The sequence below is a fragment of the Heterocephalus glaber genome, unplaced genomic scaffold (genome assembly GCF_053883595.1).
Source record: "Heterocephalus glaber isolate CG9 unplaced genomic scaffold, H.glaber_assembly_v1.0 deba00001472, whole genome shotgun sequence".
In the NCBI taxonomy this organism is placed as follows: Eukaryota; Metazoa; Chordata; class Mammalia; order Rodentia; family Bathyergidae; genus Heterocephalus; species Heterocephalus glaber.
In genome coordinates this window covers 34,730,088-34,748,669 of record NW_028258315.1, presented here as the reverse complement: position 1 = coordinate 34,748,669, position 18,582 = coordinate 34,730,088, and the positions used below count along the sequence as shown (strand labels likewise).

The 18,582-nt window shown below is 37.3% G+C and overlaps 1 protein-coding gene across 6 annotated transcripts in view; it reads left to right on the top strand.

The window, feature by feature from the left end:
- The window catches only part of Dip2c (DIP2 acetate--CoA ligase C (putative)), a 436,072-nt gene that overhangs the window by 120,349 nt on the left and 297,141 nt on the right, over positions 1-18,582 (top strand). For 2 of the 6 annotated variants that reach the window (XM_087181264.1, XM_021266357.2), the window contains exon 2: positions 9,405-9,455. The exons of 3 other annotated variants lie outside the window; for them this stretch is intronic. In XM_087181264.1, the coding sequence (XP_087037390.1) occupies positions 9,452-9,455 (4 nt within the window). In that variant the 5' untranslated portion in view covers positions 9,405-9,451. Of the gene's footprint in view, positions 1-9,404; positions 9,456-9,478; positions 9,738-18,582 lie in introns of those variants that run through there. One more of the 6 variants, XM_087181265.1, reaches the window with a different exon arrangement.

Here is an 18,582-nt window from a genome sequence, read left to right as displayed (position 1 = left end):
TATAAAACTGCTTCCTAGGTGGTGCCTGGGGCTGGTTCTTACTTGTGTTCTTCAGGCTCTTCAGGAATCCCTGTTGCTTTGAGCACCTTCAGTGTGAAAGGCATCTAGTGGAAGTACCTGGCTTTTTTGGTTGTTGTTGTTAATGTATTTACAATAGCTGAGTGTTGTTCTTTTGGAGGAAATATGATTGTGTACTGTTTTTGTGGGGAATAAAAGTGGTCACTGAAATAGTACTGTAAATCTACAGGGTGTTCCAGTGGTGCTATATGGGAACATAGTATGGCAAAATTTTTGAGAGAGAGAGACAGACAGACATAGACACAGACAGACAGACACACGCTAGGGATTGTACCTAGGGTCTCATACATGCTAGAAAAGTACTTGATCACTGAGCTATATACCCAGCCTTAAATTTTGAATGTACAGTGGGCTTTTTTTTGGTGTGACTTGAGATTTAACCCAGTATCTTATCCATAAATGACTCCCTCCCTGCATTTGTCCATCTGTCTGTCTGTCTTTTTTTCTCTTCTTTCCTTCCCTCCCTCCCTTTCAACAGAATCTCACTAAGACACTAAGTTGCCCAGGGTGGGCTCCTCCTCCCTCAGCTTCTGAAATCTTTGTTTTATGAAGAACTACACTTTCCCAAAAGACAATATTTGTGGTACCTCATAAATTTTCTTATTTGAAAGTGGTACCTTCCTTGCATTGGTTTGGGCTAAATCATGTGGGCTTGATATACAATTAATTATTTCTTCTTAGTAATTAGAAATTCTAAGATCCTAGAGTATTTTCTTGTTAGCCCTTTGTTGTCCTCATAGATTCTGGTTTCATTTTCCTAAAAACAAGAAGAGGTCAAACATGTGGCTTCCGGAGTGATTCCTGAATTGCTCAATTTGAAAATCTGTTGTTCTTTCTCATATTAATTATGTGATATTTTTTAGTTTCCTATGGTTTTTCCTTTACCACATGCAGTTTTTGTTCTGTGAATATACAGTGGGTTTTTATAAAGAGAATTTTCTGTATTCATTTGGATAGGATTGGATAGGATTCCAAGGGAACCTCCAGGGTCAGAGAAATCTTCCTCAGATGTCCTTGATGCTAACTTGGGAGACAGTGCCTCTCTTACCTGGGTTGGGGTATGAGGTGCCCATATGAATGGGTTAGAAGATGTGCCCTGGACTTTGAGACACTTATGTGACTGTAGGCACTTCAGTGGCCTAATGGATGCTGTGGTGTTATCAGGATTTTGTACTCAGGCTGCACTTGAGGCAGCCATGTTGGAGACGATTGAATTGAAAAGGAGGTGGGATTGAGGGCTTTTGAAAGACTCAGTGTTTAATTTCAGTGAAGAACTGTGGAACCTGGGGATAGAATTGACTCAGAAATTAATAACCACTAATGTGCTGCATGTGTCTTGTATGTGCGAGCTTGCTGTTTAGTCACTTACCCCTTTGTTCTTTATCTGAAGCTGTGAATGGAATAACCAAGGAGTCCATTACTGAAAGGATATAATTTTATTTAACCTTATCAAAAAGACATTAAAGTCATTTTGTATAAATGTTCTAGATACTTGTTTTTCCCAAGGGATTTCAAAATAATGCAGTTTAAAAATCTTCTTTAAAAAATCTACACCTTTTTTTTTAGTATTAGGGATCAAACTCAGGTCCTTGTGCTTGTGAGGCAGGCACTGGAACCACTGAGGTAAATCCCCGGTCACACTTTTGATTAGTAGTATTAACAGTTTGTTGTCCTTAGGTAAATTTCCTTGATTTTTATATTCTTAGAAACTAGTTTATATTTGTAGAAGACCATGTGCCCTTTGTATTTTCAACCATGGGCACGTTTTAGTGACCGTTGTATTGAAGGTGTACTGTTGACAAAGCAGTCTCACTTGGAAAGTTGTTTAACTTTTTAAGCACAAACGCATTGGCTATTCTTTTATTCTTGGTTAAAGAAAAGAACAAACAAATCAGCACACTTATTATATTAGAAAGCTTGCATTTGGCCAGTGGCTGCATGGTAGATACACATTTCATAGTGGAGAACTCTCCGTGGCATTTTATTACATTTCATTGGATGTAGTGACAGGCAACATCCTGTGACTGTAAAGGGCTAAAGTTGCTATCTCCCTGGGATGTTTGTCTATTTGACCAGAAAATTAAGCATAACCTGGCAGAAATGCTGTGATTCAAGAAGTTGTCAGACTTTGTCAAAAATACCAAGGAATGAGGGCAAGTTCCTTTTCTGATTTTGTTATTGTTGATCAGTTCATTGCTAATCAGCCATGAATGTATACTGCAGTAGGAAACTACCTGTTACTATTAAGGTAGGCTTCTAAGGAAAATGGCTGTATTTTCTTCATTGGGTGTTTTACTAGCTGCACTCATTAAGAATATTTTATAAAGTTCTGAGTTCTAGTTTGAAAGAGGAATTCACTTATGTAGACCTGAGAGCCCTTTCTGGAAGGTTTCAGGACTATGTTCATGGCTCTTTCAAGGCCTCCATGTAGGGACACTGTATAAATGTATGTGTATAAATTGTATGAGTATGAATTACATGTGTGTGTGTGTGTGTATATATATAGTGTTATACATGTATGCACATACTCTATGGATATGTGTACCTTGTATATTTATATATGTATCTATACTCTACACATTCACTGTAAGTATACTCTGTATACATATACTATATGAATATAAATGTGTGAACACTACTTGGTAACAGAAATAGGCTTCCAGACTGTGTCTGGTGATAGCCCATCTGGTTGACATCTAAGAGTGTAGGGTGGAAAAAAGTTACTCTTTGTTGCATAATTGATGAAATTTGGCAAGTTATGGGACTTTTGCAACAATGGAGGAACCAGTGATGCATAAGTGTGTTTTTGATCATATAATCTTCGTAATAGATCTGTAAAGTGAATTTTATCCCAGATAAGTGAGAAAAGTTAATGGTGATGAGGGACTTGTGTAAAGAAAGGAAACTAAAGTAATATTAACATATCAGTTACTTTATTTTCTTTTGTATTGGTCACTTTCCTGTTGCTAAGACAAAATAACTGATACCCACAATTTAAAGGATAAGAGGTTTATTTTGGCTCATGGTTTTAGTGGGTTCAGTTCATGGTTGACTGACTCTAAGGCAGAAGTGGCATGGTGGAAGTTGCCTGGTGAGGAAAGCTTCTCAAGTCATAGCAGAGAAGAAGCATAGCAAAGTGAAGAATGAGTGACAAGAATTTACCCTTTCAGGTCACACCCTTAGTGAACCAATTATGAACCAGGCTCCACCTCCTAACAGTATATTCAGCTATGATCTCATTATGGGTCAATTCATTGAGTATAGCATCTTCATGATCCAGTCAGTTTTTGAGAGCCCCTCCTCTGAACACATGAGACTTTTGAAGGATATTTTAGATCTAAGCTGTAACAATGTCCTTATTACAACTTTAGTTACCACTTAAGTCAATAAATTGAAGATGCTATGCATCAGGAAATTATGTGTTTATTTCACCATGAAGTGGTTATTGTGGGGTGTTGTCACTGTGTGGAAATATCACTGTAACATTGATAATAAAGTTCAGAGTAAACACAGTATCACTTTCATATTGAAATTGAAAATATGTAAGCTCATTTTCAAGTACTAGTACTAATAAGAAAGACAACAGAATAGAGAAGACTAGAGCACTTTTAAGTAAACGGGAGAAATAACCTTGTGTAAAACATTTCCAAATTTTGGATTTAAGATTAAGGTACTTGGCCGTCATCCCAAGCTCCTAGGGCAGAGAAACTGATCCGGTCCCAGAACCTGGAAGGAAGCTCCCCTGCCACCATCCCAAGCTCCTATGGCAGAGAAGCTGAGCCAGTCCCAGCACCTGGAAGGAAGCTCCTCTGCCGCCATCCCAAGCTCCTAGGGCACAGAAGGTGAGCCGCGTGGGCACCAGAAGCACTCCCCCCCCCCATGGAAATGAGAAGACATGTAAAAAAGCCTCAAAAACAGACTTCTGGATTACTTACAGCAACCTCAAAGGGAAACGAGATGGAACAATCTGATACTCAACCACCTGGACTCTCTGAACTGGCAACAAAAGAGGATCTGGGAAAAATGAAATCAGAAATAATTACTCAGATAACAGCGAAGATTTTGCTCATGGTGCAAGACATGATTAATAAATCTAGAGATGCCACAGATAAAAAAATAGAAGATCTGAGGAACATGGTGGAATCCCAACATAGGAAACAAATGGAATCCATAAAACAGATGCAAACAGATTTCCAAGAGATTAAAAACTCCATCGAAAGTCTGTTCAGCAGAATGAACCAATGTGAGGATAGAATTTCACATATAGAAGAAAAGATTGCAATTAGTGACCAGGAAAAGAAAAATTGCTTTAAGATTGTAAGGGAACACGAGAAATCAATCCAGCAGTTGCTAGATCTAGACGATGCAAAGAAGAATAACATCAGACTGATTGGAGTCAGTGAAGAAAGAGGAGAGAGTGCAGATGACATAAAAAAACTGTTCACAGAAGTGATGGCAGAATACTTCCCAAGCATGGGAAAAGAACTTGACATACAGATAAGTGAGGCATATAGGACTCCAGCTAGGCTTGATCAAAAAAAATCTGCACATAGGCATATAATAGTTAGGATTCCAGAAACCCAACAGAAGAACAAAATTCTACAAGCAGAGAAAAGAAACAAATCACATACAAAGGAAAGCCCATTAGAATCACAGCAGACTTCTCACTGCAAACCCTCAAGGCAAGAAGAGCTTGGAGTGCTGTATTTCAAGCCCTAAAGGAAAACAGCCTCCAACCCAGATTCATGTACCCTGCAAAACTATCTTTCAAAATGGATGGAGAAAGAAGATACTTTCATGATAAAGAGCACCTCAGGAACTTCATGAATATCAAACCGGCACTCCAAAAAATTTTAGACAATACCCTAGGAAAAGATAATGAGGATCACAACCCCAGGAAACCCAGCAGAATGAATCCATTGGGTGTGACAAATTAAATGTAAAGGGGGAGAATCCAACAAAAAGAAAAAGTCATGACAAGGCTTTTAAAACTTTTAACTTCATCTCCCTAATGAGTGTATAATTCAGTCTTGTTATTGTGCTGATTAGTATTTTTCTGATTCTAGAGTTGCACACCTTTCCTTGTGCTGTACTGGCTATTTATCATCTTCTTATGTCTACTTTTTAATTGGGTTGTCTATTAATGAGCTCTAAGAATTCTTTATATGTTCTGGTCATAGGTTATATGCATTGGAAATATGATCTGTTTGAGGACTACTTTTCATTTTAATGATGTCATTTAAAGTTCTAAATTTTGATGGAATCTCATTTATCAATTTTTTTCTTTTATATATCATGTCTTTTGTATCCTAGGTAGTTCTTGCCTACCCCGAATTCATAAACATTTTCCCTTATAATTTCTTCTTAAAGTTTTATACTTTTAGGCTTTCTTATTTAGGTTCATAGATCCCTTCAAGTTATTTTCATGTATGGAAAAAAAGGGTTGATGTTAATTTTTTATATATGGATACCAGGTGTTCTAGTTCTGTTTGCTGAAAACACTATCTCTTCCTTGGCTCTTGAATTAAGTTTATAGTTTGTAAAATGCTAATGTTAAATAATCTTTCAAAACTCAGTGGACCATATATGTGTGGTTCTATTTCTAGATTCTCTTGTTTTATTCCAGTGATCTATATGTCTTTCCTTACACCAACACTGCCTTGATTACTGTAGCTTTAGAAGAAGTCTTAAAATTAGGTACTAAATGTCTTCCGACATTGTTTTTGTTTTTAACTTTTCTAGGTCCTTTATACTCCTACATAACTTTTAAATTTCAATATCCAATTCTTCATTTATAGCAAGTATACACAGACCTGAATTTTTATATATATCTTGTGTTTTCTAATTCTGCTAACTTCAAATACAAGTTCTAGGGGCTCCTAGAGATTTCTTAGTATTTTCTCTGTAGATGATCATTTCATCTACATATAAAGATTTTGCTTCTACCTTGCCAGTCCTATCCTAGTTGTATCATTTTATTGCCAGACTATTTTGGTGGGGCCTAGGTTTCAAAGTTTAATGGATAGATAAAGAGTAAGCATATCTGCCCTTGTTCCCCACCTTAAGGAGAAAGCATTGTATCTTCTCCATTCACATAAGGTATTCTTGCTGGAAGTATGGAGTACATGTCTTTGATCTGTTGAGAAGGTTCTGTTCTACTTCTAGGCTCCTGATAACTTTTACCATGAACAGCTGTAGAATTTAGTCCAATACTTTTTCTCCAACTAGTGACAGGATCATATGGCTTTTTTCCTTTCCTCTGTTAAAATGATGACTTTTGGGGGTGGATCTTCCAATGCTGAACCAACACTTCCATCCCTATAACAAAACTACTTTCTACATCCTGCCAGATCTGACTTCTAAGAGTTTGTTTTGTTAAACAAATTTCTATCTATGTTCATACTTTTTTCTTCTATTATCTTTTTCCAGTTTTAGGATTAGCACAATGTTGAGTTCCTAAAATGAGGGGAGAAGTGTTCCTTCTTTTTTCTGCTTTAAATGTTTTATATAATTTATCAGTTAAAATGTTTATGAGCCTGCTGTTGTCATACAGGTAGGTTTTCAAGCTAGGAATATACTTTCTTTAATAGTTGCTATTCAAATTTTATATTTCCTCCAGAGTTAGTTTCATTAATTTGTCTTCCAAGGTACTTCTTAGAAGTTGTCAAATTTATTTCAAAAAAGATTTTTGTAATATGCTTTCTATATCCTTTTAAATTCTGTAAAATCTGTGGTAATGTCTCCTAGATCTTGATAGTGTAATTTTAAAAATGTATAATCAATATTGTGTAACAGGAAGAAAAGGTTTAAAGGAGTAGGGGAAGTGGGAGGGGTAGGGGAAAGGAAAAAAGGGAAAGGAAAAAATATGAGAAAAGGAAAGAAATGGAAACAAAGTCTTTGTAAATAGGGAAGTGTGGAGGGGTGAAGGGAGGGCAAGGGAAGGGGGAAAAAATAAGAACCAAGATACATCATGTAAAGGTACAAGATCCCAATGATGAATGTAACTGTATTTTATACCGAAAATATACCAATAAACATAACGGGAAAAAAAAGTTAAGGTACTTGTAATCTGGGATTATTTGTCATAGTTTTGGATACAGTTTTCTGTCTCTTAAGAAATTTTACTTTTGATGCATGATAGCTGGAATATACTGATCAATATCGAAAGTAATTTCAGGTTCTACCTTGGAGAAACAAAAGTTGATTGCATCTTGTTAAAAAGCATTTTCCAGTTATTTCATCTTCATTGGCTTAAAAAAAAGAATCCCTGGGTTTAGTCTCACCCAAATTCACCCTCGTACATCGTCATAAATTTCTCACAGGTGTTTAGACTTTTTATATTGCCACTCAGGGTTTTTTAACTTGTTTCAAAAGAATATCCTTACACTAATTAGATTTAACTACATTGCAGTCCGGGAATTTTGCTTAGTACTTAAAACAACAGGACTGATGATAGGGCTGCAGATTCCTTCATATGGTCATTTATCTCTTTGACAAACATTTAGAGTGCTTACAGTGCGCTGAGCATGGTGTTACCTGTTTGGGGTACAATGGAGGATTCATTACTGAAGAAATTCTTACTCAGAGAGCACATGCTGAGAACTTGATGTGACAAAGTCTAAACAACATATGTACAGACTTGTGGGGATGTAGAAAAGGATGTTGACTTGAATGTGATTAATTTTTCAGATATACTTGTGTATTCATTTCTAGTTATAATTTTGATTCTTTTACCCGCTTCATTTGAAAAAAGTTACTAATCATTGACGAAGTGTGATGATAAACTATGTATGTTCTAAATCTAGTAACTTATTTAATTGGAGGTAATTCTTGTTATATACCAATAATGTAATAAGAGATGGTTCAATTTTGTATTAGCAGTGTATTATTACATATTACCGGATGTATCCTTAGAGAAATTAGCTCATCTATGAAATTTTATCCTTTGCCGTTGGGCATGGTCAAGATGCAAGAGTGATAGTTCAAATTTTAAATTGGAAGCATAGAGCATAATGAATTAAAAATACAAATTAAGTACCAGCTAATGAGTTAAGTAAATAGACTGCAGATATCAACTGGAGATTAATCTGTTCTGACATTGTTTTTCTGTTTATTATTTAGTCTCAGTAAAACTGAAGTGAACATCAGTCCAGTTCCTTACTATGTAGTGAGAATTGTGCCAGGTGCAGTAATTCTCTTGGAATGCTGTCAAATGGGAATTACTGTTGTAGAAACTGAAAGAGAAACTGGGACCTAGAGGTTAGATTTGGGGGCAGCCATGGCCATCCTCAGGTCTGGTCTAGGCCTGGCTCTTTCATTCTTGTGTTTCAGACCACTTTTCAGTAGTATATTCTAACATATAAACAATTGTCAAAAGTTAATTATTTTTAAAGACACAAGCCTGGCATAGTGGTGCACCTCAATACTTGGAAAGCTGAGGCAGGAGGATTATTGGGAGTTCGAGGCCAACCTGGTCTCCATAGTGAGTTCCATAGTGAGTGAGTTCAAGGTCAGCCTGAACTACATAGTAATATGGCTTGGAAACAGCCCAAGTGCCCATCAACTGGAAACTGGATAAAGAAAATGTGGTTTTTAATAAAATGGAGTACTACTCAGCCATAAAGAATGAGAAACTAGAGACATTTATAGCTAAATGGATGGATATTGAGGCCATCCTTTTAAGTGAAATAAACAGGACACATGTGTAAATACCAAATAGTTTCTCTAGTGTGAGAAACTGAAAGTGTAAATAAGCATTAAAATGATTAAAATGAATAATTCATAATTTGGAATAGGAAAAGGTCCAAAGATGTAGGGGTGGTGGGAGGGGAAGGGGAAAGGGAAGAATAGAAAGGAAAAACTATGAGAAAAGAAAAAAAAAATGGAAACAAAGTCTATGTAAATAGGGAAGGGTGGAGGGGTGAAGGGTGCACAGGTAGTGGGGAAAAAAATAAGAACCAAGATACATCATGTACAGGTACAAGCACCCAAGGATAAATATAAACGTATTATATACCTAAAATGTACCAATAAAAGAATTTTTTTAAAAAAGCATATTAAAAGACACTACCTAAATGTGATTTAATCTGTGGTGAGCCAGCCTTTATTTTACAACAGTTTCTTGGCTCGTGATCATTATTACCAAAAGTAACCTCACTTTGTAGCCATGTGACAGCGCTAGAAAGGAACCTGTTTCCTGATTGGCTAGTAAAAATTCTGCTAGGTGCTAACAAATCTGGAATAGGATCGTATCGTTAGATAGGATCTTGGTCCCCAAGTAACATTGTAATGCTTAAAATTTACATTAGTTTTTTTTTTTTCCTTAGACAAATGTGAATTCTGAAGTCATCACACTTGATTGCAGCATGGGGAAATGGGTATGACCAGCTTCCAAAAAAAGCATCTGAGTTAGAAGAAGGGGACATGATGAAAATGCAAAATTATGCAAGTACTAGCTTGGCTGTGGCCACAATAAAGAGGAATGGGTAAAATGAAGCTGTACATCATTGTCACATATTTCTGAAAATTATTCTGCATTGAGTTCTGCACACATCGAGAACCCTACTAGCAGCCACACCTTGATCGCACTTCCTTGCCGCTGGAAAGGAGCTCACCCTCCTGGAGAAGACTCGGCCTCAGCCTGGCCTCCTTATAGGGAGGTATTGATAAAAAGGAACCTTTTCCCTAGGGCCGTGTACACAGTTGCTCTCCAAGCCCCTCACATTATTCCTCTGGGGACAGTTTTGGTATTCAAGCTTAGAGTCCTCTTCTTACTCTCAGATTTCGAAGTGTATGCTTTTGTCTAGTTTTGGGTGGTGCTGAACTGTATTGCAAGAATCTCATGTGCCAACAAAAAGGCAACTTTACCGCTTTAAAATATCAACTTAAAGAGAGCTCACTGTCCCCCTCCCCCCCACCATTGACTTGGAATTCTAGAACAGTCCTAAATTACCAAGTCTAAGTATTTTTTTTTGCAATACTTGTATATAATAGGACCTTAAGGATGTGGTGTTTTGTTGTTTGTTTTTTGGGGAGTGTCTCACTGTGTAGACCAGACTAGCCTTGAACTCAGGGTTCTCCTGCCTTAGCCTCCTGAATGGTGAGATTACAGGTCTGTGCCACCACATCAAGTGTTCACATTGACTTTTCATATATAAAGCATTGAATGCCAAGAGATAATTGACCAATGAGGCTTTTTTGCATGAAACCTCTGGTATCAGAGCAAATGTAAGTAAGGTAAGGTAGGTAAGGAGTATTTGAAAAACAATTGGTATGACCATATTCTGTGATTATTTTTTTTGAGAGCTTCTATGAAAACTATTGTTTCTGACATTTTGTGTGTATTTATTAAAAAGAATTTAAGGTTAATATCCAGGTGGAATTGTTTTTAAAAAAATTAACAGATTGGGCTGCGGATTTAGCTCAGTGGTTCCACTGCCTGCCTTGCAAGCTCAAGGTCCCGAGTTTGTTCCCCGGTACCAAAAAAAGGAGAAAAATTAACAGATCATGAAAAGGGAATACATGGTTTCTTGTCAGGAAGAGAGAAGTGCAGAAATGTTAGCTGTCCTTTCCTGGATTGTGGCCTGTCAGGATGCCCTGCCATGTGACTGATGCAATTTTTTCCCCGTTTCTCGATTACAAGGTTGGGTTTGGGTCAAGATACTTCAGTTTGTCAAATGTCATGTGAGGAATTGTTTTCTATTTGCTACCATTATTTGGAATAATATTTTCCAACTCATACTCCACTGAATTTAAAAAATTTGTGTTAAATAACAGAATAGATATTTCTAAAATAAGTGACATGCAATTCCTTGTTCTCAGTTATTTAGATTAGGAAAATAATGGAGTTTAAAATGTTGTGCCACGAATTGTTCAGAATCTTTGTGTAGATTGGCTGTTAGCCTAAGTTATAAATGTTTGTATATAAGAGAAAATGCCATGTTGCTCAAAGGAGTAATCATTTTACTGATGTGGGCAAAAGTTTAAATTTATTGACATTTTAGTCAGTAAAATGAATTATGTGATTCAATAGTATAAGAAAAACATTGGAAGAATATATGTGTGTGTGTGCGTGTGTGTGTGTGTGTGTGTGTGTGTATTTTATCTGCTATATGATTTCCTTAAACTCTTCAAGATACTTAGAGTGGAAAACAGTAAAATGTTCCTACTGAGGGAAATTACTCTGGCAGGAGGGCCACTCATAATAAGTTTTTAAAAATCCAAAGCACAAATGAGTTTTCTAAAAGTGATCCTGTTGCTTTTTATCCCTTGTGGTAGTATTCTATCCATGACACTGCTTATATAGGACTTTAAGAACATTGTTTCTATGAATAAAATGCAATATTTTATTCCTAGTATTTCAGTTGAGTTCTGTGATGTGTGAAAACTTTGGTTTTTCTCTTATAGAATTATTTAGCATAGTCTCCTCAAAATGAGTGTCTCTGAGACTCTGAAACACTTAATTATTTTAAAAAGTAGGACGAGGGGAGATAGCACTATTATTAATAGCTGCACTATTATTCTAGAGTAGTGAAATTAAATAGTTGTGTTTTAGTCTTTTATTAGTATTGAAAATTTCCTCATTCGTCCTTGTCCCTTTAGTATGTTGTTTCTTAAAGACTGGAGTGAGTAGATTTCTTGAGGAAGATTCTTATTTGGTTGCTAAAAGTTGGATTGATTTTTCAGTTACTTGGATGTGAATTATGTAACTTTGACTCTTATGATGACATGGTACATTGGATAGTGAACAATAAAACCTGAAGAGTTCACTTATTTTATTTCGATGTATGTGCTTCGAAGTACCTACCTTGTAAATGAAACACTGTTTCATTTATTGGATTATTGTATTATTCACTGAAAACATTTTTATCACAGTGTTTTTATTTGGTAGTTGGGTACTTTTGTTATTTGTAAAAAAAAACTCAAGTACACTGGGCATCTTGGTTCTTTACGTGCTTTCTGTAGAGAGATCTCAGTCTTTTGGCTACTTCTTTGGTCTCATACTGGAGAAGAGGTTTTCTGTCCACACTGGTGTTTGAGGGAGGTGGCTCTTCACAGGTTTATAGGCTTTCTGGATTATTATGAAGGAAAATGTGCATCAGTGACAAGCAGATGAGTAGAGGCCATACTAAATCGTTCTCACCTGTTTTGTCCTGGGAGATTACTGGAAGACTTTGTCCTGGGCAATCTGTAAAAATCTATTCCATTGTAAACGACCATCAAGTCATTCACTGTTTGAGTACGTATACTATATCTATTTAAACTCATGTTCTTCACAAATAGGTGACTTTAGTAAGTAGCACATAGTGGAAAAATTGTTTTTCTATCATTAAAGCATAAGAAGCTTTTCTGTTTGGAAAGGTGTAGAAGAAATACTGGGATAATGTTAGCATTAGACTTGTCCATTCTTTGCAAAGTGCTGTGCTAGCTGAAATGGAAACCCCAGGGTGAAGATGCACCTTCTCACTCTGAAGGATCTCAAAAGTTTTGTATTTTTTTTCTAGAAGATAGGATGTGTAGGTAACTGCAGTGCAAAGGCATATGAAGTTGCGACCAAGAAGAGAAATGGTTGATAAACATAAAATAAATGTACTCAAATTAACAAAACTTGCTATCCGTAGACCAGATAGCATCTTGGGACCTTTTAACTCTTGAAACACTGGTGCATAGGGTTGAGAGATAATCAAGGCTCCAGATCCCTATATTCTGATGAGTTCTCACTATTGCCATTAGGTTAACCGTGGTTGAAAGGTGTTATTCACATGTCCATCTTGGAAAGTCTCCTTTCAAAGAGTAAAAGTCTTAGAGACTCAAGGTTGATTTCAATGATTTTTGTTATAATGTTGCTTAAATCTGCAAATTTAAAACCAAGATATATTCCAGAATGCTTGTACTTTAACTATAGTTCCAAAGCAACTCACAAGTTAAAGAACAAAACTATGGTGGTGCATGCCTGTAATCCCAGGACTCTGGGACACTGAGGCAGGAAGATGGCAAGTTCAAGCCTAGCCTGGACAATTTAGTGAGGTTCTGTCTCAAAAGGAGATGGGGATATAGTTCAGTGCAAAGGACCTGGGTTAAATCTCCTGTATCCTCTCCAAATCCACACAATTCAAATTTATAGTAAATGATGTTTTGCTTAACACTAAACATCTGCTTACATCATGAATATGAGCTGTCTCCTGTGACCAGTCCTTGTGAAAGCTCACTTCTCCTGTCAGTCTTCTGAGTCAGAAATGGGGTGAAACTCTTGTTGGGACATGGCTGGCCTTTACTATGCTAGAATACATCCTCATACATCCCCTTTCTCTCCCTCATCACTGCCTTGATCACGGCCATCTGGTGTGGCTCCAGTGCAGCAGCTAGCCCTGGACGTGGAGCTTGTAAGGCAGTAGTCGGTCGCAAGATGGTCAACTAGATGGCCCAAAGCATGTTTTGATATTAATTTTTAAAGAGTGATCACAATGAAAACAAAAAATGAAAAAATTTCTTCAGCACATGAAAGTAAGTCAATCTGCTGGCACAGTGGAGCTCTGATGTCAGGAAAAGTAAGGGAGAGAAGATGAGAATAGGAAAGTAAAGCAAAGGAGAGAGAAGAGGCTAGGAAAGGAACAAGTGAGAGTGAGAGGATACTTACACTGGTAAATAATTGCCTATTAATACAGTGCTGTTGACAAATGTGAATGGATTGAGTTCACCCTTCTGGAGAGGCCAGCTTGAAATGACAAAGCTTTAGGGGATGCAAAAGAAGGGTGATGCTGATTCTAATTTCTCATTGATCAGTAGGTAACTGGAATACACACTCAAGGTGTATAAATCTGTTATACTGAAGATATTATTGTCACAGTTGTCATTTATGTCAGATTGGAAAGAAAAGTACTCCTCCCTCTAGATTTTAATGTTATGATATTTGTCTTCATGTAGTTGAGAGGTTTATCTGGAAATGTTAGGGATTCATAATATCCTTATTACTCTTCAGAGTGATTGGCCAGTTTCAGATTCTTTAGTAGGTGGAAAAATTCTTCTATATGTTTTCTTAGGCTGATGTTGGTCCATTATGCAAAGCTATAGCCTTGTGGAGAAATGTAGATGTATCATGCCTTTTGTTGTACAGGAAATTTGATGCTGAAGAAACAATAGTCTTTTATCAAGTAAAGCTAATTGAGAGGATTGCATTTTTGTTAGCATGCAGTAAGCATAATTTTAAGTGACTAAGGAAACTCTTATTACTAGAACACTTTTGGTTTGTTTTTCTATGAATGGAAGTGTTTTGCTGATATAATTCAACAGTTAGTGGACTGCCAAATGTACTGTGTTCTGGTGCTGGGTAGGATGTGAATTTGTATGGACAGGTCCCTACTCTTAGATGGTATCTCTGATCAGTTAGATGGGGGATGTGGGTACCCTGAGACTCTGTTGTAGTGAAGGAAGTGAGAGGAGGGTGGAGGTATTGCTGCCAGGTGTATTGGAGAGTTTTGGGTTTTTTTGTTTTTTTGCATGAAATGGGTTTGATTTGGGCATTGCAAGCTGACCTTATAGATATGTTGAGGAGGGCACTCTTGGGCTATAGGCAACAGATAAAGGAGGAAGTGGGAAAATATGAGTTGTGTTTTGGGATTAGTAGCAATTCAGGGTGACCTGAGGTCAGGTTCACATTGGGGTGACTGGATGTTAGGACTCAGGGGAATGTAAGGCTATGGATACGGGTGAGGTCTGAGCGTGAGTGGCTTTTGCAGGGCTTCTAATGTGTCACTTTCAGGGGAGAGGGGCAGCACACTTGACCTCTTAAAAACTCGGTTTCCTTATCTATACATTGCACATGATTAAAAGTCTTTGGGATTTGTGAAGATTAAATGAGGTGATATATGCACAGTGTGCCTTTTTGATGCCTCTTCCTTGCACCTCACATTCTTAGTAAACAACAGCAGATGTTGGTAGCACAAGTAGATGGATCTGAACATTTGAACCATGTAGAGCTACATGTAGCAGTGTGGATTCCTTTGGTCCTTAGGCATCATCATTGGAAGTCTTTAGTTGCAGTTGTAACAGGTGGAAAGAGTGCTTAGTACAGCTTAGTCTGTGGTGTGCAAGGTCATTTGGAGCTGAGAGGCTATTGAAATAATTCAGATATGAGCTGCTTAGACACTAGAACTTAAGGAAAAGGCAGAGGAAGTACAGGAAAGATCTGGATGCCAGAAATATTGTGGATTTCTGGCTGCCAAAACTTTTGATTTATGGATATAGGAAAATAAGTAGAAAGAAGCCCACATTGCACCAAAATTTTAAGTCTGGAAGAATACAGCTAGAATATAGAATTGTGAAATAGGTCAAGGTGTGTGTTTCTGGCCACTCCCTCTCCTCCCAAGTCCTGCTGTCAAGGGGAGGGCCTCTGGCCTCATCTTCCTTCACAAATTTCCACCTGGCTCCAGGGCAGTAGGCCTTGAGTGTTTTTTTTGGTACTGGGGATCGAACTCTTAAGGGACCTTGCGCTTTCGAGGCAGGCTCTGGAATCACTGAGCTAAATCCCCAGCCTGGCCTTGAGTGTTGGCACTGTGGATAACAGAGAATTAATTTTATGGTGATGGTAGCCTTGTCTATTAAAGTTATAAGTAGGAAGTTTTGCCTTATTTTGCAGAAATAGCAAAAATAAATTTTGAGGAGTGTTTTTCAGGTTTTCTTTTTAATAGTGAAGTATCATTTAATGAGTGTTATTCACAGTTTAACTGGTCAAGAGGCTAAAATGTTCCTTGTTGTTTTGCATTTGATTTTGAGCTAGTTTATTTTCACACAGGAGAGCCAATTAGTTATTCTATCATCACACATATATCTCAAATTGTATTACTACTTGGCTGAATTAACTCCCTCGTTTTTGGCTTTTACAGAAATCAATTCTGTTTTAAATACATGATGTGCTTCTCCAGTAAGGTAGTTTAAGAGCATTTACACAGCTCTGAATATTCCCAGCATGTTAAAGATCTTAAAGATCAATGACATTATTTTTTTTTGTTTTTGTTTTTGGTACCGGGGATCAAACTTGGGTCCTTGCGCTTGCAAGGCAGGTGGCGGAACCACTGAGCTAAATCCCCAGCCCTCAATGACATTATTTTAAAGAAATACTGATTGAAGCTAGAATCTTCTAAAAGGTTAGATAATACATGTCTTATGCTTTACGAGTCTTTGTTGATTATACATTTAAAAAATCTTTTAAAAATGTACAAATCATTTTTAGCTCACCAATTATGGCTTGGGGACCATAGTTTGCTGACCCTTTACTGAATCTCACTCAAAAGTTTGATCTTTTATCCCAAAGCAGGTACCACATTCCATTATTTCAGCAAAGAATCAGTCAACTTCTTGCTGAAATTTGAATTTTTTTGGGAAAAATCTCTCTTCCTTATCTACATGGTCTAGCATCTTTAAGCAAATGTAGGCCATACCGCTGCACATTTTCATATCGCATAAGACAAATAAAACAGCATGCTGTGACATTTTGATTTTATTATTTCTGTTAAGAACAAGTCTCTGAGATGGCTTATAGTTGGTACACAGTTGTAGGAAAGTTTCTTGTGCCCCTGCAACCATCACCCAGATCAGAGAACTTTTTTTTCTAAAAGTAGTCACTAAGACCTTTCTAATACGTTTTTGTCTACTATCTTACAACTGTTTCTTTTTCACTTGCATCTGATCATGAAACTTACTGAAAAAAATACATCCTTTCCCCCCATTTAGAATGTTAGCCATAATTTTATGAGTGAATTGCTGTGACATTTCACTGTGGTTGTGACTTGCAGTATGCAGAGAACTGTCATGTCTCCAGCCTCACACTGAGAACTGTCACAGCTGTGTCCATCTCCATTATGACACTGTGAGCATTATCACCATCCGTCACACAAGCTTGATGGTGAAGTGGATTGCCCAGGGCACCCATTTAGTAGTGAAAGAGCTGGGATCAGAGCCACAGGTCCTGAACTTCTATCAAAATCCCTTTTCTCCATTTCTTGCTGATTGATGCTCAAGGCTTATAAGCCAAGCAGAAAATAATGTGCCAGAAATAGACTCAGGAAGTATTTTTTATTAAGAGAAGCAACTCAACTACCTTTTTCCTTTTTGCTGATAATGCTCACAATATCAGCAAATCATGGGAGTGATTGTGAAGCATATTGCTGCTGTTAGGCCAGAGGACGGGGACTGAGTGGGAGCGTTTATAACAAATTCTTAGGTGATGCCCATTCTAGGTTCTTTGCCCTCAGTGTGTGTTAATGTTTAGCATATTTCCATTCACTTAGAAATACTTTCCCCTTTCTGGTCAGTTCAGCACAAATAAAGCAGTGTATATCACTGAAATCAGTCCTGAGATTGCTCTATCATCCTTTAATGGCTTATGGAATAGAATTTCTTATCTGAGATTTGATTCTGAGAAAGTTGTGTGACGTGGGGAGAGGGACCCAGTGTACCTCTCACAGTGGATTTGGGTGGCACGTTGCCCTACATGTCCAAGCAGTCACAAACATACCTCTGCTTAGTGCACTGGATTTCAGGATTGTCTGTTAGTGGGCATGATGTTAGGTGTAGGATGAAAAGGCCAAGCCACCACTACCCTCACACTCCAGTTAATTGGGAGCTGGTGGTGTCTTTAAAAAGATGGCCACTGTCGCCAGGTGTTCAAAGACTGAGCCAGCAGTGCCATGAAGAAAGGCTTATGTTCTGTGTGTTGATGACCTGTGGAGCCGCACAGCTGGAAAAGAGCAGAAGGTGCCAACAGTCCATCTCTTCCACATAAGCTTGTTTTCTTGCTTTCTGAATATGTGAGCTCCGAAGTCTAAATGAACTATAAAAATAGCAATTGTGCCAGTCTTAGCACTACTTATTTTGTGTGTGTGCTATTTAAAAGACAAAGGCAACTGTAACAGTAAAGGGTTAGCCTCTTGCTGGCTAATAGTTCATGTATCATATAAACAGATAAATAAGCATGGTCTCATAAAGAAAAATTTGTGCATTTACACTAAGTTGAGTGAGACGATGTATTTGTAAGATTCTTGATTTGGCTTTGAATAAATGGTCTTTACTGTTAAGATTTTAAAATAGGAAAAAATTTATAGCTTCTTATTAAAGCTGAAATGTAAACTAATTTTTTTTGACAAAGCATTTTTATATAAGAAACTCCTTGAAGAAAGTATTGAGTTTTAGGGGCCAGGGATTTAGCTCAGTGGTTTTGCCGCCTGCTGTGCAAGCACAAGGACCCAAGTTCGATCCCCAGAACCAAAAAAAGAGAAAGTATTGAGTTTTAAAAGTTTTTATTCCTTTAAAATGTGTTGCAATTCGGAAATAGGCTTTGATTTTCCAATGTGGTTTGGAATATGTCCTATTCATCATAAAGTTCCAAAAGCACCAGAATGCAGGTCTTTTGAAGTAGGAGTGAGGGCAGTGCCCCAAGCAGGAGACAGGAAACCTGTGCAGCATATATTAAAAGTGTGTTACAGACAAGGCTCCCTATTAGAAAGGCAC